The sequence below is a fragment of the Perna viridis genome, chromosome 5 (assembly GCF_037379345.1).
Source record: "Perna viridis isolate PV_CMFRI_1.1 ecotype Kerala chromosome 5, ASM3737934v1, whole genome shotgun sequence".
Taxonomy (NCBI): Eukaryota; Metazoa; Mollusca; class Bivalvia; order Mytilida; family Mytilidae; genus Perna; species Perna viridis.
The window spans coordinates 23,384,261-23,411,659 of record NC_142449.1 but is presented as its reverse complement, the minus strand read 5'-3'; the positions used below and the strand labels follow the sequence as shown (position 1 = coordinate 23,411,659).

General features: G+C 32.5%; 1 protein-coding gene across 1 annotated transcript; it reads left to right on the top strand.

Annotated features, from left to right (window-relative positions):
* Positions 1 to 3,863: 3,863 nt before the first annotated feature.
* Positions 3,864 to 21,960, top strand: LOC148616574 (F-box only protein 21-like). The gene is made up of 12 exons (XM_088583776.1): positions 3,864 to 4,068; positions 8,075 to 8,320; positions 9,101 to 9,225; positions 9,703 to 9,837; positions 10,916 to 11,049; positions 11,499 to 11,632; positions 12,342 to 12,486; positions 15,089 to 15,268; positions 16,800 to 16,916; positions 18,514 to 18,584; positions 19,696 to 19,853; positions 20,840 to 21,960. Exons 1-12 carry the CDS (start codon positions 3,887 to 3,889, stop codon positions 21,028 to 21,030), a joined length of 1,818 nt encoding a protein of 605 aa, XP_088439902.1. The 5' UTR covers positions 3,864 to 3,886; the 3' UTR covers positions 21,031 to 21,960.
* Positions 21,961 to 27,399: the final 5,439 nt, after the last annotated feature.

Genomic DNA, 27,399 nt, shown 5'->3' with positions numbered 1-27,399 from the left:
CTCTTTGTTTATTTATTTATTTTATTTTATGTACTGAACTACAAATATTCACTGATGATTACATGTCCAATTGTTCAAGTTCTGTACATTACTTGAACAATAAGTTTATTAAAGAAACAAAGTCAGATTCTAGCCATGCCCACCCCCCCTCTCATATAGGCTAAATAAAGTTGGTTGATTATAATGAAAGCACTGGAATTCACTAGAGCTGGGCTAGTGAATTTGTCTCCCTTTTTTGAATCATTAGATCTGCCACTGAAAAAAATCTCTTGATATAGAGGAAACCTACCCTAGTGTCAATAATAGGAGAATCCAGACACATCAAAAACGATGTACACAAAAATCTAAATACACAATGTTGATAACAAAAGTAAAATATTATTACATGTAAAAAACTCAAGATATTGAAAACTAGACAGCAAAACATAATTAAAGCAATTTCAATATGAACTAAATAAAAGCAAGGAGTGACATCAGTTGCTCCAGAAAGACAAATAATGGTAAGCATGTCCTGCTCCACTTGTGTCACCCCTCACATTGCTAGTGAATGAAATCCAGTAAGCATCATGTTGGATGGGTTGTCAATGCGGTAAGATGTGAAATCCAACTGATTTTCTCATCTATGATACATGAATTTCCTTCCAGTAAATCAAAAATTAAAAACAATCTTAGAATCTCTGTGATGATAGAGCATAGGTTTTGCACATACCCTTGTTTTAGAAGTTTTTTTTATAATATCCTCACTCTAGTAAATATGAAAGTCTACATTAATCACATTCGCAAAAGTAACATATATCAACTGTGAAATGTCTACTCCATAGGTTTAAGATCTAGACACTAAAAAACAGTAAGTTTACAATGGGAAAATCCAAATCATCACATCTGTCATTAAGTTTCAATTTGAAATTTCCTGTATCATTTATGTATAAGTTGAAATCTGGATATAAAGGAGAAGAAGATGTATCAGTTGTCTCTTGAATTTCAAGTTCATTTGGGTAGATCAAATGTAGGTAAGCCTTAATTGAAATTACAATTATTCAGAGATAATTAATATATCATCTGTTTAATGACAACTGAAATTGAAGGACTTGGCTAGCTGCTTCTCTTTTTTTTCTGCAGTAGCCCTTCTAAATACTTTGCTTAATACAAACACATCTGTCAAGATTGGGACACATTTCGTTCCCATTGATGTTCCAATGAGCTGGTGGAACTTGACATACTACATGTACAAGTAAGTTGGTTTATCTGTGAATATCATGACATCATTAATAAGTTTTTCATTTCCCAAATTTTATGTTCAGAAAAATGCTGATATTGTCCAAAAAGTAACAAAATTGCTGTTTACAGTCCTTATCACCCTCCATATGCGATAAAGCATTAGTACTTGACAATTATTTCTCTCACTTGACAGTGTAATGGGGGTGACTATGAATATTCTGTCATATGCAGAAATATTTAAATGTTTTGACTCTACAATACCCATAGGATTTTCTTTGTGGCTATATTTTTTACCTGACAATTAAAATTGCAATATTACCTATACAAGAAATCTTGTCTAATTAAGATGCAAAAAAAATCATGTCATCCTATACAAAAATGACACTTTAAATGGCTCATAATTAAAAGACTGTAGATCACAAACCTACTACTAATTAATGAATTCCAATTGTTAGAGTAATAATAGCAGGTCAATCACAACATGTATTTGCCTGACTAGAGAAAGAAATTGGTCGCTATTACCTTAAAACTTAAGTAGCACTCCAGCTAAGAATCATGCAAAATATGATTTGTGGTTACATTAAGGCTACACATTTTTATTTTTGATATTATGTTTCAAATGTTTTAGTTAACAGAAATAAACCAATGCTCATAGGAGATCAAATTTGTATAGAATGAACTAAAGAATTCAAAGTTAACAGAGACAACTCTGTAAATGACACTAAAATATAATCGAAACTAAATGGATTCTCATTGTGGATTATCTCCTAAGAGCAGACACATTGGAATGAATGATAATACATTTCATCATTTTGATCCACAAAACAATTTAATAACAAAAATAAAAATGTGTAGCCTTTTTTAGGTGTATCACATATTACAGAGTTTGCATGATTCTTACAAAGACTGCTACTTATGTAAACCTTGTTATGTGGATATATCTTAGTGATTGTACTGAATCATTTTGGAATATTTATGTATCTACTTTATATTTTATATTTATTGTGAAAGACAAATATTTTGATTAAATTGCAAAATGGTGTCTGAATTTCAAAGACAGCAAAAGATTATACAGCAATCTTTAATAAATGAATACCCAGGAATCACAAACAAAATGTTTAACCCAAAAGAATTGGTGGCTACTCTTCCTGTTTACCATACTCACATCTGACACACCATGACTAGATTATGAGACATGAGAAAAAAACCTTGGTTGTATATCTAAGAAGCGAAATTGGTTATTTGGATCACACAGAAAAATTGTTACAAAAAAAACTTTAAGTTAAAGGCCAAAAGAAAAAAAGTCAATCATTCCACACAAGTCATCATCTTTAATTTTCTCTCAGGTTTCCCTTTAAATAAAGCATTTCAAGTGAGATTACATTTACCACAACACTGTTCATTCTATTACAGCTAGAATTATGGTTGACTTCATGGAATATAGTTGTCTTTTCTTGATTGAATATATAAGCATGATTCGGTCAATAGCTATCACTTTTCTACTCTGTTGATACATTCAACTCTGTCCCATAAGCAACTATTAAAGAAAAAAATGTCATATTTATATTCAAATGGTCCTTTAGTAAATCTTGCTCTTAATTAATTCTTGTAACGACTATAATGCATTTTTTGCTGTAATTCAAGAAATCCAGATATGATCAATATTCAGTTGTTGTAATTGATAATATCTATGTTCGTTTTGGCAATACTCTTTACAGACAGGTTATTGGTGTCTCAATGGGCAGTAATTGTGCTCCTCTAATAGCAAATTTGTTTCTCTGATGTTGCAAAGTCTTGACTAAACTCTTTAATTCAAAATCCTCCAAAAATGATATGTTGCATGAATAATACTTTTAGATATTTTGACAAATAACAGTAACAGTACTCGTATGCATTTTCTTTATTTAAATATTACATTATAAAATGGCAACCTTCATATTACAATAAATGGCATAACAGATGATTTTATTTTCCTATTGCTAATTTTCTATTTCCCTTTTCCATCATCTAGATTCCTAGATGGTGGTATTTTATGAAGCACACTAAAGATGAATGCTCTATCTACATAGATTTCTCTGTCCTTTCTGTTATCACAAGGGTTTTTATGGAAGACTCCTGTAAAAATCCTTGATAATCAGTTATTAAGGTGTGGTCACTTTGGAACTAAAATTATTCCTTTTGTTGTTGCATGTATGAAATTGTTCGATTTTTGTTAAAATTATTTCAAAATGATTATATGCATTGAATGTTTAGTTCTAGTAAGGAGACGACCTTATACTGAAGAGAGGATTTGGATGATTTCTTCAGATCAAAATATTTATTTTCTACATGTTTACAGTTAAAAGTTATGAATCAATGTTTATCGTTCACATATGTCAAATACAATTCAGGTAAGAGTGGTTTGAAATGATCAAAATATTTTCCCTTCATCTTCAAGATCAAAATATTTATTTTCAAAAAGGTCTGAGTCACACTATTTATTTGAAAATTCTTCCAGCACATCCATCAAAACCAAATGGTTGTCCCCTTATCATTTATCCCTTTTCATATCTATGAGGGTCTGCTTATTGTCACAATTATAAAATAAAACTTGTAAGCAGGCCTTTTTTGCGGGACGGGTGCGGGGTCGTATATCTTCCTTTTAGGTAGACATATTATGTAAACAAATATGGCAACTACCAGCGCAGATGCAAAGAAAAGTTTTTTGATTCTACCAAATGAAATAATTGATTTTATCTTACAAAATGAAGCATTAGATTGCAATGACATCATTAGCATTTCACAAACATGCACACGCTTGCGATCACTTTGTCAGAGTAATGAATTATGGAGAAGACGATTGCAGTTAAGGCAAGTCATTTTGCTAAGGCATTTTCTCGTGCGCCTCTAGCTGCGGAACCGAAGCTCTTTATGGTCCTCTTTTGTTATTTTTGAAAACATTTTGCAGACCACAAAAATATGTAATAAATAGCAAAAGCACTATAATGCAGCTTGTGTACCTCAAGCACTTCTCTTTGTCTTAACCAATCACCTAGGCAAGGAGTTAAATATAGAAAGATTCGCATCTCTTAAATATCGTATATCTCGGACGTTCGCCTTTGAAGGTAGGACCAGGTTGAAAATTTGATAAGAGATTAAGGGCTTGAATATCAAGGTATTGATCAAAACAACATTAAAAAATCAGGAGGCAATTTAAGGTGGGATATTTCAATTTGTTTTTCAAACCGTATGGGTCAGAATACCTACATTTATCATGATGAAATGTTGAAGCGATGGAAATCGTCGGCCATTAATAGGGCACACTCAGCATCAATGTAATGCATCATGGGTAATCTCGCTGTATTTAGTCCCACGCAACATATTTATTATCATACTACATGTATGTAAAATTGTGCAAGATTCCAATCCTTGCTATAGAAAAATCCTTGATCCAGGTATTGAATATATTATACAATTCCTCATTGAGGTGATACAATGTTCCGTACCTGCCAACTTACACAATTTAATTGTGTTTTCATGTTTGTTCCGCTAACAATTTTTCAGGTCAAATTTGTCCTGAAACCCTATTTTGTCGAAAGGACCTAAAAAACCTCAGAATTTAAACCCCTAAATTTGTGTTTCAATCTAATTTTTTTGAATTGAAAAGTCATAAATCTGACAAAGGGTGTTAATTGCTGTCTAAACAGGTAATAGTATGTTTTGTGACAGGTAAATAATCTCATAAGAACAATCAGCTGATCAAGGTTTGACAATTAGAAAATGAATCCTGTTTGAATCTACGACAATTTTATGAAAGGCCTATTATTTTCCAAGGATTAATTTCTACTCCACAAGTAACTTGACAAATACTGTCATTTTAGTAGGTCTAAAATTTGTAGAACAATGCATGTAAACAAATTATGAAATAGTCATTGTTTATACAAAAAGATCTACCTCCCCTGCAGTCTTCACATTTCCTGTAAGTGAACTATTTTTCACAAATGTTTAGTTACCAATAGGAAAAAAAAAAACTCTTCCTTTTTAGTAGTGGTGATTTTGGAAATTTGGTAGCAACATTCTTGAATATTTGTTCATATTCTGTAATTCATGATATGCGTTTAATAAAAAAAATTGCCTAAGTTTCCTTTCTTCACTTTCCTGATATGAACTACCATTATTCTGTCATATTGACCAAGTTTGGGTTGATATAGCCAGAAAACTGTTTGAACAATAATCCTTTAAGTTCAAAAATGTATATTAGCATTAATGGATATGAACTACCATGATTCTGTCATATTGACCAAGTTTGGGTTGATATAGCCAGAAAAACTATAATCCTTTAAGTTCAAAAATGTATACTAGCATTAATGGAAGGAGGGAAAGTTGTGCTCATTGTATTCTGAAATTGTAGACATACATTTGAACGTTAATAAAAGTTTTCTAATGTATTTTTTTTTTAATTAAATGTTCAGGTTTTCAAATAGTATTGGAGAAACCCACCACAAGAAAAAAAAGGAGCTTACAAACTTCAATCTATTATAGTGCATGCATATGTTGTTCAACAGAAAAAGGCCCTTTAGTGCTATAGTGGTTTATCTCATTCATACATTACTACAGTAAAACCCATGCAGTTTGCAAAATATGTCCCGAAAATGTTGGTTCACACGTTGTCCCGTCTAAAACCCCCCATGGGGATTATAAGATGTTCATGTACCTCACCAATGTCTTCAGATTATGTTGTTCAGATAAGGCCAAGCTGAAAAATGTCTGTTTAAGGTAACATTGGATGAAAAAATAGAGTAGGTACATTGTAGGTTAAATCATTTTATATAGACAGTTACATGTATATTGGAGGATTTCTTGACTTAAATTGTGCTCAACTAGAAAATGAAAATTTAGGGGCATTTCTTAAAGCAAAAACAAAAAAATACAAATAAAATGTGCTAGGGTTGGTAGAAAAAAGTAGGGTAGGTGGGGTTACCTTAAACAGACATGTTGTTTTTCTTGGCCTAACAGGTTACCTTAGTTCCACCTGACCAGGACTTTGTTTTATATTGATCCGATATATACTGAATATTACATTGTACATGTTCATTATATCATATATTTTAACTATACTTAAAGTATAGGTATGGAGGTGTGATATAGGGTAACCAATATACATGTAGGGTTTAAACAAATAATTATAATGCAAATACAAAAAAGGTATATTTTGATCTAAGTATATGATACAAAAGAGTATATTGAAGCCATGAAATGAGAGTTAGCAGTGGGTCTCTTTAGCATACTTTCTTGTACAATATTTTTCTTTTTCCTCATGCTGTGTTTGTACTAGAGGGTACATGTAGCCCCATAGCCAAATGCTTCAGGTGAAGCTTATTTAGTACCATTCTATGTTAGAATCAGGCAATGAGTGGCACATTATTTTTCTCAATTTGGTCTTTTTTGCTTCAAACATATTCAAATACATCTAGAAAACAAATGAAAGGTTATTTGGCATTTTCCATAGTGCATTTCAACTAAATATGACCTATTAATATCTTAAAAAGGCAAACTTTACAAACACTTTGACAGTAATTTCTTGAGATTATAAGGTATAAATACTTTGATAATGTAATGAAATCTGTATTTTTTTTTCATGTGCCACACCTTGTACTCATTTTGCCTGATTCTTAGACAGAGAAGTACTTAAAATCTAAGAAAACCAATACATATGTTTTGAATATAAGCTACACATTTTTTTGCTGGCAATTTAAGCAGTATATCAATTCTAAAGCAAAATTTCTGTTAGTGCTAACATAGTAAGTTCCATATAAAAAGTTAAAAAATAAAAATCATTGAAGTATGCAGTGGGGTTCTGTAGAAGACAGCATTAAAAATGCATGTTTTCCACACAGAGTCAAGAAAACTTACCCTTTTGATTGCAGTACATACATTGTAATGAAAAGTTACTGTGAAAAATACCTATTTGACGGAAGAAATGTTGAACAATATATATGCAGTCATATTTTCCACAAATGAAAGTGATAATAATCATTCTCTACAGGTAACCAAGTTGTGTGAACAAAAAACAAGATGAATTGATTGAAAGAAAAAGATCATTTATTCCGAACTGAAAAGATTTATCTCCTCAATGAATCAATCAATAAATTATAATGAATTGAGTTGTAAATGACAAATTACATGTACAATGTATACAAAATTTTCCAAAGTTATTGTTTTGAAGGTTATTTTCAATGTCAAGCTTTAGTATAGTGACTTTACATTTCTGGAATTTATGAAGGTTATTAACAAGTTAGCCTGTTGTTTACTTCAAACCCTTTCTGATCTTACTCTCTCATTAAGATAAATGAAATTATTGTTTTCTTAAACTTAATGAAATGTTACCAGGAAAATTTAAAGTACACTTACAGTTTTTTTGTCAAAATGTTATAGAAAAGTAATGAGCAATGGTCAGGAAAGTTACACTAAAAATATATTGTAGCTTCTCGTATCTACTTTGTCTTTTGAAACATTCTTTTAAATGACTGATTAAAAAAAGTAATCCTGGGCAATAAAAAATATTCCTTCGTAAATTGTATATTTGACAATATTTATCTTTGAAAAAATGGATTTATTGATCTCAGCATATGGACTTACTACATGTATTTACAAATGTCTTCAGGTTAATCATAGTAAAATGCCAGGCTATTAATCAAATTAAAAATGGTGACACCACACTAAATTGACTTGTTTCACAAATGGAGGATTTTTGGTCTCAATTAAATAGATACAGTGTACATGTACTTTACATGTAACTTACACATTGAACTTGTTCAATTTCTGGCTAAAAATTTTGTTGAAATACATGTACATGATTATTTATAAATATTTTCAGATGGCCAGATTTATTCAAGAGATATTCTAGGACATTATCTTATGACTGGTTAAAGGAATATAAAATTTGTCATGTGACACCAAAAAAAATAAATGCAATGGTAGATGAGCTATCACCAGCGTACTATAATGTGGACGAGGTTTCCAAGGAAGGATTTAATCAGTTTGTTGTTCTGATGGAGGAGGAAGAGTGTGGACCTATCTTATTGGATACACTTCTCGACACAGTCAACAACAAGAAACACAAGTAGGTGTAAAACCTAAACTAAGACAGATCTATATGCTCGAAAAGTTTGATGCATTATATAGTAAAATTGTAAATCATTGGACCCCCCACTCCTAAGGCCAGTCATTGGCTAACGTTTTTTGGAATTTCTGGATTGGCCATGGCAAGAAGTACATGTGCTGATGACCATGTAGTAAGCGCATGTACATTTTGTATACATGCTATTAGTATCTATAAATGTACAAATGTACATACATGTACGTTATCAGGGCATGAATATTTTTGTACATGTTTAATCACTACATGTACAATGTACATATATGATTAGTTGGTTGATCTATTAAAAATTTCATTTTTTACCAATAAAAATTTTCTTCCTTGGTTAAGTTTGAAGTCATTCTTACATCACCTTATTTTCACACCAATATTAATGTACATGTATAACAGATTTTTCAATATTAAAAAATGACATTTTACTAAGATTTTTATTCATTTGAATTACATGTATAGTGCAAGTCTAAACTGTGAAGAGCTTAAAATAACTCTTATATTTGAAAAACTTTTTTCATAGAATGACTGAGCAATGTTCTCCTGTCGCTACCTAATATCCTGGTTCTCGGTGTAGTAGTATAATTTTTTGTTCATGGATAGAAGCTGTTTTGTGCAGTGCCAATGATCATTAATGTAAATGTACATGTATGTCATTGTAAATATTTTGGCATTGGCAGAACTCTGTTAATTGCTTTGAAGAGGTACTAACTGTACATGTATGCTAATACTTAAAGATTGGTTTTGTTTCAGGTACAAGCATCTTACACGAAAGTATTATGCAAATAAAGTAGTGAGACACATTACACATAAACATCTGCTCGTGAAATGGAAAGAACACCTAAATTTAATTGATGAACAGCAACATTTAGAAACAGGTTGGACTTCGTAACTTGCAGATCAACACCTAGTTGCATTAAAGAACAATCTTGGATTTTAATTTATGGGGGAGAGATCCGAAGGCTAAAATAGAGTTGTTTCTGAATAATTTCTTTTTTCACACTAGTTTATAGATATCTTTTTTAAAGTAATTTTGGAGTCTTTTTTGTTTTGAATTTCAGTGTAGAACCTTTCCCCATATATATTTTAGGTTTTTTTTCTTTATCTACTGTTCTCATTTAATTTTGTATTAAATATGCATTTGTGACATTGGCTCTTTTGTTTACAATCATTATAAAAATCTACAAGAGGGCATCATGTGCATCATGAGTCTAGAGCAAGGTATGAGGTACATATATCTGTATTCATTGGGATCTAAAATAAATGAAACCTTAGGATATATATAGTATTATTTTAACCTGGATCACAATATTTCTTCATAATGGTAGTCATGTTGAAAAAAAATCTCATTTCAGGGGCAGTACTGTTAGCTCAGTGGTGTCAAACAGAGTTATCCATTACAGAAAATGAAATTTCAGATGACCTTGACAATATTGCAGCCAAGGTCATCGAACAATGTCCACCAGTTATAACAGAAAAACTTAAAAATGGTAAGAAAATAAAGTTTCTTTAGCAATAACAGTAATTTATGGTTTATATAGTTAAGTAGTACTCCAGGTAAGAATCATGCAAAATGTGATTCATGGATGAAAAGCCTATATATTTTTATTTTTGATATTTTGTTCAAAATGCCATAGTAAACAGAAATGAACATTCGGTTTTTCATATAAACCATGCTCTTAGAAGATAAAAATTATATATCATGTACTATATATTTCAAAATTAAGGAAGATAAGTCTGTAAGTGTAAATGACACTCAAATACAATAGAATCTGTTAGATTTTCAATGTTGATTATCTCCCAGGTGCAGGCAGATTTGAATGAATATTTATACATTTCATAATATAGACCCATAAATCAACTTCATTTAAAAAATAAAAATATGTTGTACCTTGATTAAAATTTTTGTTTTTACCTCAATGGATCAAAACCCATACAAATGTATGAGCTTATGCTATCTTCTTCTTTTGCATCTGTTGTCATCCTTGTTAACAATTTGCTCTGAAACCACTGGGCCGATTGTGATAGAATTTGATCATTATAAGGGTGTTTTCTTTAGAAGTTCTGTTGATTATGCTGACTCAGCAATAAACATAGCTACATGCCTGCCAACTTATGTATGAGTTAAATATATTTTAAATGAATTCAATCACTGTGTTCTGCTTAAAATGATGTTTTTTGCAGTTTCTAGCCAATTTCAAACATTATTGATGAAATTTTCTTAACAACAAGGCCTACTGAAGTTTCCATTGTGTCATAGATGTAGGATGACTCATTGTTAGAGTGATTGACCTGTAAAGATGAAAAAAGGTGGTTTTATTTGCAGATTTAAGCCAATATTTTGAAAATCAAAACTAAAAGAATAGGGCTTTATGATTGTGGTTATGTGGTTTTATCACAAAATGTGATTTTAATTTCTTCTTTTTTTCAAATATCCAAATAAAAGTTATCCACAGTCCTGTGACATTTTATCCTTGTTTGTACCTTCTGTATTGCCTCTTCTCCTTGCAATTATGAAATCATCCCAATCATTTTCAAGTTTATTTAACATGTTATTTCTATTGACAGGCAAATCATCAGAATTAACTCCTCAGCAACAAAGAACAGTTCTAGAAAACATCAATCAAGTCCTATATTACGACCTTGGTTTCCATGGAAATACAGAAGATTATTATTTTGTGATGAATTCATATATTAACCAGGTAAATAAAGTAGCTAACATGCAGTTTTAAATTCACAAACATTCCTCACATTGTATTTTAGTGTTTGAAAAAAAATGGCCAAAAACAATTTTTGCACCTTACACTTGATTGAGAGTGGGATTTTCAATTCCCATTACAGACCTACATGTACATTTATAAAGGGTCTGAGGTTGTCTTATTCCCTGCTTTCAGAGGGAAAACTGATTCTTGTTCAGATGAGAGTGGGCCATGATATGGCCCTGGTCATTAAAACGAAATTGAAAGCAATCAACTAGATAATAGTAGTATAGATTTTTCCCTCATGATTTGTAAATCCACTTAGGAAAAGGTTCACAAACTGTTAATGTCATACCCTGTTTACAACATGCATATATTCAGTATGCTGAAATTATTGTTTTTGAATTGTGTCAGTCATTTTTAATTGGACTGAGGTTTTGTTTTTGTTACAGGTATTAAAATTAAAAACTGGTATCCCAATAACACTAGCCATTGTCTATCTGAGCATTGCAAGAAGATTAGGAATAGAGCTTCTTCCTGTAAACTTTCCGCATCACTTTTTGGTCAAATGGAAAGAGCATCCAATGTAAGTACCTACCAGGGCAACCTTAAAAATTTGTTCTCTTTGGCAGAGGCATATTTGCAGAGAATATCCAGTGTACTCTCTTCACAATATTTTTTTTCTCACAAAATTAAGATTTTTCACAAATTATACCCAGAAATGCTCACATGCATGGCTCTGCTCAGCAATAGATATTTTACACATCTAACATGAAAACTTGTTATCCCGAAAATCGTACCTTACAATACCTAAGAATATTGGTAAATCTCTTCAACATTTTATTTATTGTCTCTTTCCATAACATGACAGAGGGACTTAATAATGGTCTCTGTCTGTCCATCTGTCTGGTTGTCACATTAGCTCCTCTGAAACTGGCTATTTTATTTTGTTGAAATTTTCTTGGGTATTACATGTAAACATGTAATTGATTATATTATACCTTCATTCAATACTCAACACTTTCATGTGCTTCAAATTTATTTAAGCATCAGAAGGAACACATATCTTTGTAAAACAATCTTTGTTTTTACCAGTAAAAAGTTTTGCCATGAAATATTGGATCTTTTATATTACACTTTCATAGTTATTTTCATTTCTATAACCATATCACATGGTTTATTAATCTGTACTTAATCATCTAGACACAAGGGTAAGTCTTCCTTTGTCTGAATCATTGAACACTCATCTCATGTACAGCACTTTTCAATGAATGTAATTTATACCATTTTTACAGGGGCACACCAGAGACTCAGTATACATTTATAGATGCTTTTGAGAAAGGGAAGTTTTTATCACAAAAGGACTTGACAGAGAGACTTCATGGATTTGGTGATGCATTTAACTTGTCTGATCTCTGTAAAACTGTCCCTCCTAAAGAGGTAATGTACAGAATACAAAGACAGGATCTTGTCAATTTTTACTACACTTGTGAATATTACAGTGAAATCTTTCTAAACTGAACTCTGAATAATACAAAATCCTGTCTAAAAAAGACACTTTTTAAAGAATTTTTATAATAATATAAATGTATTTTGAACTTTGTTCAACTAAAAACCTGTCTAAAGTGGATTAATTTTAAATTCCAAAAGGGATTGATTTAAACAGGTTTCACAGTATACTGTAAACATATTAATTTTTGCAGTTTTTGTGGTGGACAGAAAAGCACGAAAAAATAGTACCCACAAAATTTATTTTCAACACTATATTATGCTAATATAAATTTTCGTAACTGCAGTGAATATGGCTACATGAGAAAATCCACGAAAATTAATACGTTTACAGTATTTAACAAGATACAATATGGCAAGAGATTTAAAAACAGCATTTTGTAATCGAGTCATATAGTAGATGAAGTGAAGATTTTTGATGAATATGTACTGAGATGTGACAGTATATCACATTGCACTTAACGAAACTCACAACAGTACTGGCAGGAATATCAAACCAGGAACCCCTTGATTTGTACAGCAGTATTCTTCCAAATATGTTAAAAGAGTTTTCTGCTAGTACAGTTGATGGAGTATGGTGTTTAAATCCACCTTTGAGAGGAAGCTGTCATTACAGTACACTTCTTACAAAAATCAAAAGTTTCTATCAGGCCTCAGCACCACAAAAGTAAAAAAAAATTAATCCTTAAGAATATTCTTAACTTCTATGGTAACTCCAATCAATGTCTTTCAAACTGATGACATTACAAACAGGTAAGAATTTTCTCAGATTTAAATAATTTTTCAAGTTTTGTGGGGCTGGGGTAAGAAAATTAGCATATGCTATTTTGGTTTATCTTGTACCCACTCTGCTCCTACACAATGAATGGACAAATACATTGTATGACCCTCTCAGATAGATCAATCAAATATATCACCATACGCAGTTTATGTTACCCTCTTTACCAGAAATTGTTTTCCACAGTTTGTATGCACAAATATATTCAGTATAATATAACACATAGTGTTTGAAATGGAGGGTGTTAAATAGGAATACCATACTTAGAAAATATATTGTATATCATCCTCTACTGTGTCTCCATTGATACATTGTATGTCACCATCTACTGTGTCTCCGTTGATACATTGTATGTCACCCTCTACTGTGTCTCCGTTGATACATTGTATGTCACCATCTACTGTGTCTCCGTTGATACATTGTATGTCACCCTCAACTGTGTCTCAGTTGATACGTTGTATGTCACCCTCTACTTTGTCTCTGTCGATACATTGTATGTCACCCTCTACTGTGTCTTTGTCAATACATTGTATGTCACCCTCTACTGTGGCTCAGTCGATACATTGTATGTCAGCCTCTACTGTGTCTCCGTCGATACATTGTATGTCACCCTCTAATGTGTCTCCGTCGATACATTGTATATCACCCTCTACTGTGTCTCAGTCGATATATATTTACATTGTGTGCCATTTGATCCATAACTTTATTGTTTTTCCATTTTCCTTACTGCCTATTTTTGGAAAAATATTGACAATTTTCATTTATGCAAAGTTATGTTAAGTTGACTGTGATGTCACTGATGAACAGAATACCCTCAGTTTTGAACATCTCAACAGAACATCACATCTCACCTATCTGGCTTTGTGTGATATTTTCTCTTGACTTAAAAGCTGTCAGTTGTCTGTATGTAACCATTTACTATAGACATTATTTGTGTACTTATGTAATATAACTTAATATTATACTTCATACAAAAATCTTGAATTCTGATTGGGTAATGGGTGATGAGTTATTTTATTTTCTATTCCCTGCACATCCTTACTTGCCCTGTCCCCACTGAACAGTAATTGGTGGATTGATATATCACCCCTACGGCAGAGATATATCATGATATATCACCCTCAACGTCACGATATATCACACTCTCGTATTCAGTATAATAGAACACATACTGCCTGAAGTAGAGGGTGTTACGCATCGTATCACACTCTGTTAATATGTCATCCTCGACTTTGTCTCATGTGATATATTTATCCGTGTGATACTACAGCGTAATACCCTCTACTAAGTCAGTATGTGTATAATACGTCACCCCAATCTCCATCTTAATTTATATATTTACCTTGTTTGCTGCTTACTATTGACAATATGTATGTACTTATGTAAGACAATGGTGAATATCATACCCATTTTAAAAGTACAAAACTATATTGGTGGGACATTCCAGTTGTAACAGTTAAACCTGTTCTAAAGTTCTTTTATGTCAGTTTTAATGCATTTTTAACCAGGTAAACTAGACAGGTGCCTGTACAGAAGAAAGACAAATATTTTAAGAGTTTTGGTGATATAGGTTTCCCTGTATTAGTTTTAGATATTCATATTCATATTTTGATGATGATTTGTACCAAATTTTATAAGTTTCTGACACCATCTTCATATCCTTACATTTTGTTCTTCTAATAAACAGTGTACATGTTATTTTTAAGCCCCAACCACATACAGCTTATGATATAGTTTACCTTTATTTTTGTACAGGTGTATGCCAGAATGGCACGGAACTTGATCAGTATTGGTCGACAACAAGGACAGATGGGAGATAACCTACTTGGTCTCAGGAATGCCATGGAATTGTACTTAGCTGTGTGTCCTGATGATGATGAGGTGTTGATGTTACAAGCCAGGGTCAATTTACATCTTAATGTAGATCTCACTGATGTAAGGAGAAAATAGTTGTTAAAAATAGGGATGTCCCATTTGCCCTCTGTATATTTTAGTAGCAGTCTTAATAAAAATCAGACAAGAGTCGATTCACCCATGTTAAAAACCCATGAAATTCACTTTTATGTCTTATTCAGAAACAGTTACAGATCATGTAACCAGTCTTAGTTTGTCATTCTGTTATTGCACTTTCAACTGAAATTTTATACATATACCTGGTAGTGTATGAAATTGACCCTTTGCAAGGTTTATCTTTCTTGCTTTGGTTTGATTTGGTTTATTTCAGTGGGCGATGAATGTTTTCTCAAAAATACAGATTTGAATACAGAAAGGTCTATCATTATGTAAAAATAGAGCAAAAAGGCTCAGTTTGTCTAGGGAGTGATGGTCAGTTTTCTAATTTTAGTGATTAATGGGCTCTAGGTCATTAAAAGAGATTAGTCTAGGGTGTATAAATTAATGTAGATATGATTTAGACCTCAATGATGTAAAGTATAGACATTATTGGATAAGAGGGGACCTTGGGCATATGGACATTGATGGAAAGGGTAGGCATTATTGGATAAGAGGGGACCTTGGGCATATGGACATTGATGGAAAGGGTAGGCATTATTGGATTAGAGGGGACCTTGGGCATATGGACATTGATGGAAAGGGTAGGCATTATTGGATTAGAGGAGGTTACATGATATAACAGGTTCACAGTCCATTTAAAATTGTTTTGGTTAGAATTAAATGAAAAGTTTTTATAGCCCTCATTGAAATTAAATGGTTTAAAAGGAAACCAGAAGAAGGTGTTAAATATGATCATGAATGTTAGTTTTCATTGTTGATTTGAATTCATTGTTTTTGCTGGTCTTAATTTTCTCATTTTTCATCTCAGCTCTCAGCATTCTTATGTATACATTATCAGTAATTTATTAAGAAAATATGTTTGACTGGACAGTTTACAAAGAGATTTAAAATTTCTATGGAATGATAAAAAGTTTAAATCTCCTTGTTATATGTCCAGTTAACTATCTAGGACATCAGGTAATGGTCATTCGATCAATTGGAGACCTAACTATCTAGGACATCAGGTAATGGTCATTCGATTAATGGGAGACCTAAATACCTAGGACATCAGGTAATGGTTATTCGATCAATGGGAGACCAACTCTATTCCCTGAAGTTAACTACCTAGGACATCAGGTAATGGTCATTCGAACAATGGGAGACCTAACTACCTCGGACATCAGGTAAAGGTTATTCGATCAATGGGGGACCTAACTACGTAGGACATCAGGTAATGGTCATTCGATCAATGGGAGACCTAACTACCTAGGATATCAGGTAATGGTTATTCGATCAATGGGAGACCAACTCTATTCCCTGAAGTTAACTACCTAGGACATCAGGTAATGGTCATTTGATCAATGGGAGACCAACTCTATTCCCTGAAGTCAACTACTGTACTTGCTATATACAGAAATCAGTCTACCACACTCATTATAAAAATCTCTCATTGATTCCTCAAACTTTATACCAGGTTATGGAAAATCTACAAAATGCAGAACTACAGCAAAACAGACAAGCTTTAGTGGGACATCTACTTGAGGAGACCAGGAGACAAATGTTGAATTATGAAAGTGAAAGAAAGAAGAAGGTATACACAGCAATTCTTGTTCACAATAGTTGTTTTATAAACCACAATTTCATTTGACTTTTGACATTTACTTTAAAATCATATTCACTTGAAAATTGTTTAATAAGCGTAAAGATTGAAATTCATGTTAGAAACTAATTTTATGTACATTTCCATAAAGAATAATGATTTATGTTTTGCCTATGAGGGAAATAGCTATATTTGTACTCAATAATATTTGTCTTTTTGATAATGTACAGCTATGTTGTTAAACCACTGATGTCTGGACAAACAAGATTATGTGGTCATATAGGGATCTTCTTCTAATCTGCAACTCCTCTAAAACGCTGAATGGAATTTAATGAATCTTTCATGCAATCTTTATCACATGATGGCATTGAGCTCTTCCTCTTTGGTTTTTGAACCTGAATGACTTTTGGGGTTGCCTTTATGGTTTATTAAGGGAAGTTGAGAATATCACTAAGTGAGCTTTGCTCACAACTTTTCTATTATTAAGTAGCAGTCTTATTAAATATCAGGCAGGAGGTGATTCATGCTTGTCAAATACTAAACAAATACAGTTCTGTTTCTAATTAAGAAACCCTTGCAGACCACATAGCTGGTCTTATTTTTCCAACTCAGTCGGTATAGTTTTGCTTTTTACCCTTTGACCTTAAAGACACTCTTCCATGGAAATGCAAGTCACTTGATTGCAATTCTGTTTCTGGATTGGCCAAACACTGATAACTTGGTGGTGCTTGAAAAAATTGTATCGAAAATTGAAATTGTGTACTATGTGTTACTGCAGAAAATTATAAGTAAAAAAAAATACAAATTTTACTGCATCGGCTGTCTTTTTTTAAAGATAGTACTTGTTTTCATTCTGGCGTTGTTCTTTTTTATTGAATATCAGGCAGGAGGTAATTCATGCTTGTTAAATACCTAACAAATAGAGTATTATTTCTAATAAAGAAACCCTTATAGACAACATAACCGGTCTTCATTCTGTCTGTTGTTGCACTTTTGAGATAAAAACTATATAGATTGTACTTGAAATTGTCCAGTTCTTGGTTTAGCTGATAAATAAGACATGAGCATATGGGGTTTCTCCTGGTGTATGTAGATTGATAAAGCACTGTTTGTTGAATGGGTTTTTCTGCATCTTGAATCTTCTCTACCATTGGCAGTGTCTGAATTTTATTTGAATTATTGTAAACAGTAATTCTCACTTGTACTAATTTTTGCTAGTTTCTAACTTTCATGGCAAACAGAAAAGCGCAAAAAATAGTACCTGCATCATTTAATTTTTTAACTATATACCCTAACTTTTTTTTGAAACTGCGAAAATTGATACCTAAAAATATGCACACTTGACAGAATCTGCAAAAAATTAGAAACCAGAAAAATTAAAATGTTTACTTTAGTTCTTTAACAAATACGTTTATTTACCTGTTTTAAATTTACAATCGTTTGGCATGTGTCTTTTTTGCATTCCTGTGAATCATGAGCTGCTTCCTGAATTAGTTTTCTTAAAAAAAATTACATGCATATGTCTGAGTGTTTTCCATTTGAATTTTTGAAAAGAAAATGCTTTAAAAAAGTGTATTTCAATTTTCAGAGAAAGGTCAAATTACGAAAAGACAACCGAGAAGTTGACTTTGCTGTTGGCATGGTGATGAAACACAAAAGGTTAGGAAATTCTATTCATGCCTTGCCATGAAAGTTAAGAGGAAAATGCTGTATAATATGTGGCTATCCTTTGAATTTGTTTGTTTGTCATGGTTAAAGTTTAGTTTAAAAAGATTTTTACCTTTTGAACATATGCCCTAGGAAATAATGTTTTGAATAACACGAACATCATTTTGAAAAAAAAAAGACATTTTACTAGAAAATTTCATATACCAGATTAACCCCAGTCCAATGGTCAAAATATTAAGCATTCAATAAAAATTCAAAACTATAATTGATGGACATATTTTATTTCAATACATGTAGCCTGGATATTCATCTATTTAAAATTTGTCAAGGAATATTATCATGATTATAAATGGGTACCTACGTGAGGAATGAATTAATGACAAAGGTCATCGGTCATTATTATTGTTTTGGTATACTGTAAACTTACTAATGTTCGCTATTTTCGCGGTGGACAGAAAACCAGGAAAAATAGCACAGGCAAAATTGATTTTTAAAACTATATAACGCTAATCTTTTTTTTTTAAACCTCAAAAATTGATACCCGCGAACATGTTCACTTGACAGAACCCACGAAAATTAGCAACCGCAAAAAATAATATGTTTACAGTAACCTGTTTCATGTGCAAATATGAAATTATTGGTCTTGCATGCACTAAATAATCAAGTGACTTTAGTGAGGAGTGCCTCCTTCGTAGCAGACCATTAATCAGTTCTGTTTATTTTATTGTAGGTTAAAAATCTTAATTATAATATGAATCTGATTTTGAATGCATACAAGGACATTAAGTGTGTACACTAACTTATAAAAGGAATATTATACTATATATGGAATGTTGAGCTGACTCCAATATATTAGTAAACACCTGTTGACTGTACCTTGATAACTTATGATCCACATGCACAGGCCCCTCTTCTTTGTTACAAAAAACAAAATATTTGATTGCACCAGAAAGAGGTGAAACCACTATAAGTGTTTTACATGTATTTACTTAACTGTATGAAAACTACATATACAATTTTCTTTACTTTAAGCATATTTTAAGTGTTCATTTAATTAAACTTTCTGCTCAAAAAGTGTATCCTAGAATTAATTTTTTTTCAGATACAATTACATGTGTGTAGTCTATGGCTGGGATTCCACATGTCAGGCTAGCAGAGAATGGATTTATCAGATGGGTGTGAATAATCTGCGCAAGAAGGACAAACAGCCATTTTATAACGTATTGGTAACTGATGGTAGCAGCAGATATGCAGCTCAGGGTAGGTAACTCTTCAAAGAAAATAAGGGGCTTAATGCTTAATTGTATTGATAAAGACTGGATATGTAATCTGTAACTTTATTTAGGCTAAGTGACACTGAAGAATTTGAAATTTGTATGAAAATTTCTTCTGTTGATGTGAAAAAAGTGGGCTTGATTTACTTAAACTGTACAAGGAATGAACTTGCATGAATTTTTATGGAATATTGTAACTAACAACAAATAAGCTACATCTTCACTGTTTTTTAAAAGCTCGCTAAAATCTAACAAGTGCATTGCAGTCAAGATTTTACCTTTCAATTTGAATTTTTAATTTTTAGTTCTAAACAGAGTTGTAATTTGTAAAAGAAAATTTAAGATAAGTAAAATGTGTCCATATGGTATGGATTCCCAATCCACCATTAAGATGTCTGGGCCCTTGTTTCTTAGTTATTATTATAAAGATAATAATAATTTATCAAATATTCTCAGTTTAAAAAATTTGGATAATTCACACTGTGAAATAAATTTGGCAATTTCACTCTCCCTCTTTTTCTTGCCAAAACATCACAGCCCGAATATCAATCCGCCATTCACAAAATTTTTACTTAAAGATGAAAATAGCAACAAATAATTGAGAAAATCTATGTAATAAATAGGATAAACAACTGGTTATCGTGAATAACCAAAATATGACACCTCGTGTCAAAAACGCATTGAGATTTAACTTGTGACTTTATTTTGGTTGTTCTCTTTTTCAATTATCCTATTAATCTCAAATTGAGATTAGGCTTAAGAAACTCACCAAGCTCTGTACCAAACTTAGAACTGATTCCCATAAAGTTTTCCCAAATTTTAGCTTACATTGATTTCCTGACATTCAAAAAAGATATTTATATAAGACGTGACAATTCTAAGTATATTTATCAAATTTTTTTGTACTAAGAAGATTTGAGAAAATTGTTGTCTTTTATGTGTATGGAATCAAATAAACCTTTATATTTTCAGAAAACCTAGAAATACCTGATACTTTCCAGGAAATTACTCACCCTGAGATTGGGAAATATTTTCAGGAATTCACAGAAATTCATTACATACCAAATCAGGAAAAGCTATTAGAATATCCAGATGATATTGAAGTAGTGTCACAACTTTTGCAGGGAAGGACAAACCAAGAGTCTGCTATGGAGAGTTCATGATATGATTTTGTCGAATTATCATGAAGTAAATATTCACAAATAGGTATGTTCACCTAAATCAGCCTTATAGTGACATCAGTAAAGAGAAGAGGAGGTTTAGTGATGTCATGACAACATATAAGAACCCTGATGTAAATGCAGTGTTCATCATAATGCTGAATTTCATTGGATTGCACAGTATATTACAGGATATCAATAGACCCTTATCATGTTACATGTGCATGCTTAACTGTACTATTCTGGGATGAAAATTCTTTTTGTTCAATAGAAAGTCTTAGTTAGTGGAAGTATATGTCATTCATGCTCATCATCTACCCCTGAATTAACAAGAAAGGGTATATTCTGTGATTGACTGCCTTAATTTTGCAATTTTTAACTTCAACTTTCACAGGTTATTCCCCGTTTGCATTAGAAAGGAGACAGCTATACTGTATTTGATGATAATAAGCAAATAACTGTTTACTTACTCTGCTGACTGCTTGCCAGTTAACTCATTTTGTGACCTTAAATTCCACAACTTATGCCCATATTCCCAAGTATTGCTATATGTTTCCTCTGCCTATGACTCAAGCTATATATACCACTGACAAGAAATATTGGACCATATCAAGTACCATAATAATTGTGATATTACAACATTAATTAACTTTGCATTCAGATATATCAGGACCGATTTTGGTGTGTACACAATTGCTGTAAATTTGAAAATTTATAGGTGCATTTATTAATGCAATTCAAAATGTAATTCTTTATTCTTGCAATAAGAATCCTTAATGTTATATTTGTGTTTATAAGCTATTTTGCAATAGTTGAAGTATTGCAATGATTTCTGAATTAACACTGCTTCTTAATAGGTTACTTTTTTATTGTTATTGGTATTACTGTATCTGTGATATTTCTTGTATATTATTATAAAGGGAATTTGTTGTATATTTGTTCTTTGTTGATTTATGCATTAGTACACAACATCACTTAGCAATAATTTTTGCCTACTGTCTTTAAATTTTAGATCAAAGTGTCCATTTTGTTTATGAATAACATGTGGTGCTATTAATACATAAGGTAGTTCCTGAGTACAAGTTTATCTTGCAGTTTTTATACCCTACCACACAAAGTAGAGAGGTATTATATGATACCCAGAAAAGTTGCGTGTCCATCCCCTGACAGTTTTGTTGTGAGAAAGGATCAACTTTGCATAGTTGTTTAGTATGATAAAATACAGGATAAGATTGATATGAAACAATTCAAGATGAAGTTTTGGAGTATGGCCATTAAGAACATTTTGTTATTCCTTTTGCCTTTACATGGTAGGGTATCATTATTGTTCCATCAATGCCCAGTTTTTAAGTTTTTAAGTAGTGGATGGGGGTGGTTCATGATAAAAACAAAACCAAAAAAAAACCAAAAAAAACAAGAAAAAAAGCTGGAGTTTTATTGCATTTCTGTGTTGAGATGAGTACTTGATGCTTTTTTGATAATGTTTTGTGCATAAGAGAGAATGGGCTGTGAAGGGGCATGATATTTAGAAATGGCTGTTGCCCTGTCTGATTTTTTTAAGACTGCTGTTTTAGTATGTGTCTGTCTGTTTTTATTTTAGTGCAAAACCCAGTTTTGAAAGTTACCTAAGGAAAAATTCAAGAAATGTTTTGTACTTGCATTTAAACAAACTCATAATACTTGCAAAAATATACTGAACATCGAAAAAGAATTTTGTTCTTGCATTGAACAAACTCATAATATCTGCAAAAATATACTGAACATCAAAAAAGAAGTGCAGATCAGATACAACAAAGACTGGGTAAAGGGCAAAACGTTAAAACAGGAAACAGAAACAATCTACATACACTTTGTTGCCAACAAAATCTGAAGATAAGAGAAAAAACAAGACAGTACACAAAAAAAAACTAGAGCAGTTGAAGTATTATTAACTCCCATGGAAATGGACCTGGCAGTGCTCTATGTTCTGCTCTACAAGTGCCTATGGCAAACTGTTAGTGATTAAAATCCGGTAATTGTGAGTTCGATGGGGGTTGACAATTTAATAAGTCATGAAACCCTGTCTCATTTGTACCATAAGAGTAATCAAGGGAACCAAGATTCTAGCGGAAATCAAAAGAATGTAATCCAGACCAGATATGGAGAACACACACATACACACAACAAAGAACATAAAACAACCAAATTATACAAAGTAATAAAAGTAAATGAGCAACTAAGAGTCCACTAAAATCTAAGAGCACAGACCAGGTGTACCGGCAGGGTAAGTATTCTTTGCTTTTCTAGAAACTCCCGACGAGTTGCAAGTCCAGGGTAGATGAAAGAGGAAAGGAAAAGTATGGCTTGTTGAACAAATCAGTTTTCAGGGTGCAGATGGATACACCATAAAGATCCATGAGATCACGATGAAAACCATAAAACTTCGGTAGTGATGACTTCAATATTGTAGCAACATAAACCTGTTCCAGAAGCCTAATTGTAAGAAGTCTATCGTAATACAAAATGTCTGCATTTTTACGGCAAGCTCTGGGATAACGTATGATTTGTGATATGAAAACTCCATACACAGGTCTGAAGGGATATTGCCATAGGTGGAAGGAAAGTTGACAATACGAAATGAAAAGTCGTGACATGTATGGTGCAGTTTGGTCAATAGTTATTCTTTACCATCGATCTCCAACTGTAGGTCAAGATATGAGGCTGACTTCACATTGTCTTTAGTACCCTTTATCTCAAGTTCTATGGAGTAGAAGCGATGTATCAAATCCCAGGAACTAGAATTTTTTAACGATAATACGTTATCTATATAGCGGAAACTGAGATTAAAATATTCAGCTAAACGATGTTCTTTTTTTTTTGGATCAAATCAGCTATAAAGTCAGCCTAATAAGAGTGAAAGAACTAGTCAGCAAGTAGGGGAGCACAATTTGTTACCATCGGAATGTCGGAAGCATATATTTCGGTATATTTGGAAGATGATTTGGAATCATTTTTACAAATAATGAGGAATCTCTACAAAGAACTACATATGTTCGTTTGGATTCTTGTGGTGTTTAGGAATCCAGTACATACACGGTAAATCTAAATCATCGTCTTTGGTAGAGAGATCAAAAGAGGATTACACAGATTTATGGTTTTCCACTATCTTTTCGTTAAAGAGTGTACAGGAAGCAGTGTAAGCCTTATTACTATCAACTATCAATGTTTTCTATGTCTACCTCTGATAATAGACATTGAATATAATACGTTTTGGAGACAAAAATAATGTCGTTGTGGGCTTTGTGTGCTGGTACATATTTGTCATGTAAAGCAGACACTGGTTTTGCTACATCGGGGTCTTTAAAAACGGATGTAGTATTGACACTGCAAATACTTTGAATAAGAATGACGACCAAAAAGCTTCTTCATCAGAAATTATATTAACGAAGACTTAGAAGCTTGTTTTACAGTATACTTGCTCTGCCGTGATTTGGGACCAGTTTGTTAGTATTCTCCGCCCGCCAGAATACTTCGACCAGATTTTTATCCATCTGCATGAACCATGAGAACTAATTTGATCAACGTGTGATAGTTTTCCTTTCCCCTTTCGGCTACCTTGTACTTGCCTTTTTTCATGAGCAACTCGGTGGGTGTTTCTAGAAAAGCAGAGGACGTTTACCCTGTTGGTGCACCTGGTTCATGCTCCCAGTGTTCAGTGGAGTTCAAGTTCCTTATTTACTTTTTTTTTGTTATGTATTATTTTGGTTATTTCATTTACTTTCTTGTGTGCGTCTGTTTTCCTTGTCTGTTTTTTATTGTCCCTGGATTGTCTTTTGATTTCCGCTAGAATCTTGGTTCCCTGAATTACTTCTGGAGGTGACATGTTGTAACTGTGTACCTCACGGCTTTCGACAGAACCGTTTGGTTTTAGTTAAGTCTAGATACATAGATGCACGACATACAAGCTGTACTGGTTGTAGGTTATCCTTAGAAACCTAGTCCCCAGCTATGGGGAAACTGCAATCATCAATGAGGAGAAAAACTCGACCAAACAGTATGGAGATTTGGCGCAGTGTTAATTTCTTCACAGGTTACCAAAACTGAAAAAAAAAATCATAATAAAACTTAGCATCTGGACAATAGAAATAATCTCCCAACCAATACAAAACTAGACTATCATAACTTAATGCAAATCAATATTGTAACTTGGTTCCAAGAAATGTGTGGAAAATGGTTGAGATAGGTAAAACAGCACTGATAAAAAGTGAGATGGAAAATATACAACATCCAAATTTAAAGCTTTGGGGTCAGCGAGAAAAAATGAGCGCGAAAAGACATAGTGACCACAAATTCTTTCAGTACTGTCATTTATTCAGAAAGAGTAGATAAGAACGGTGAAAGTTTAGCGAATTGCTTAGAATAGCACGATAGAGTGGGTACCTATCAATGATTGATTACAATCTGATTTAAAGGTAGTTATGCAAAAACGGACTTTTATATTTTGCTACACAACAACAAAAGAAGCAGGGGACGATACAACAGACATCTTTTATCAACAGCCACAGAAAGAAAAGATAAAGTTCCAAATCTGATGTACTTTTGATCATTGGAGACCTGAAAGCTGAAAGGAGGAACCTCAAACGAGGGATGAGAAAAGTCGATAGCAAAACATGTATGTTGGAGAATTAATGACAAAGAAAAAAAATAGCCGATCTGGACAGTTGTATTATTGATTTCGCCATCTTCCAACACAATCAAAATACACAATGTAATATGGATTTCGTTAGTTCATATGTAGTTGTGGCTTGTGACCATCATTTACTATTCAAAAGTATATCTGTATCTCAGTGAATGCAATTACCACAATCACAGAAACAACAAGGCGAGTGTACTATACACCAAGATTGTACAAATTCTTGATGAAAATGAAGTTCGCCATATCACTGAGAAATGATACTAGTTCGGGGTTAAATTGCTCTGTGAAGACCATTTGTAATGCTTTAAAATGTATCATAAAGAAAAGTTTGACTGTGGAGATAAAAAAAACAGAATACAAGGTATGAAAGATTATAATTACGAAGAATGGCAGGGAGTATTCTGATATCACTAAAACAACAGACGTAAATCAATAAAAAAACATGGAGAGTATTATGAGCAAAAGGCAAATGAGGCAGAAAAAAGCAAAAAATAAAGGAAATCAAAGTTAAATAGAAAAATATCAAGGAAATAAAGTAGTGGAAGTATTACAGTCAAGGACCAAAACTAAATGAAAATAAAAATTGAGAAAAAAATAGCAAGACAAATTACCAATACTCTTCCATGAAGTCTTTAATAGACCAGGTCCTGCTGATACTCCAGACATATTTGACTCTTTTGCTGAAACATTCCGAGTTAGACTTAGATCTACAAGATAATGATGAAATTTTGGAAGCCTTTAAAGTTTTTAGTTTAGTCCGAGTTGCTCATTTATTTTTGTACTTTGTATGTGTTATTTTAGTTACTTTATGTTCTTTGTTGTGTTTGCCTGTTTTCCATGTCTGGTCTTTGTCCCTGGATTACATTCTTTTGATTTCCGCTAGAGTCTTGCTTCCCTTGATTACTCTTAAACATATAAATATCAAGAGACCAAACAGATTGGAATACACTGCAGATATGATCAAAGCAGCTAAATTGATAGCATTAAAAACGCCAAGAACTCTTCTCTATTAGAACAGAATGGTCAGTCTGGCGCGGTGTTGCTTTGCTGTTGATGCCAAGTAAAGTGTTCTGCAACATAATCTGTACGAGACTGAGTGGGAAAGGTTTACCCTCCAGTATATCAAAGAGCTGTGCATTGGGTGGAACAACATGGTACACATAAATTACATCGTCTTCGAAAAAGCATTTGACAGCATTCACAGAGATAGCGTATGGAAGAACACACGGGTATCAGTGTTGTTCCCATTGATTAGATAATGAAAAAAACTACCAAAAACAAACACAGGGGAATCAGATGTGATTGAACATCAATACTCGTATAGACATTGATTTTGTTAATGATATAGCTTTGATATTTCCACCTTTAAAAACCTTCAAGGGAAAACCAACAAATAACGATGCCGATCGAAGGTAGGCCTTATAATCAACAAAAAGAAACTAAGACTTTGCAGATAATTCCATACCCCAAAATAATTATGCTAGATAACGAATCTAAAGAAGAAGGTAGCAGCAATACTAATAAACAATTACAGCAGAGAAATAAATTACAAACGACCTGATCATCATTCCTATCAACTAACCATGGTATTGATGCCAAGCATCACCAGTGAAAAAAATCAGATTATAACAAAGCAAAATATTATCAGTCTTACAGAATGCTGGCGACCGTTGCAGAAAAACCGGAAGAAGCTACAC

Coding starts and splice junctions, on each gene's coding strand:
- LOC148616574 (XM_088583776.1), top strand. CDS start 3,887: ATGGCAACTACCAGCGCAGATGCAAAGAAAAGTTTTTTGATTCTACCA. Junction 9,226..9,702: donor ACAGCAACATTTAGAAACAG/GTTGGACTTCGT, acceptor ATCTCATTTCAG/GGGCAGTACTGTTAGCTCAG. Junction 11,050..11,498: donor TGAATTCATATATTAACCAG/GTAAATAAAGTA, acceptor TTTTTGTTACAG/GTATTAAAATTAAAAACTGG.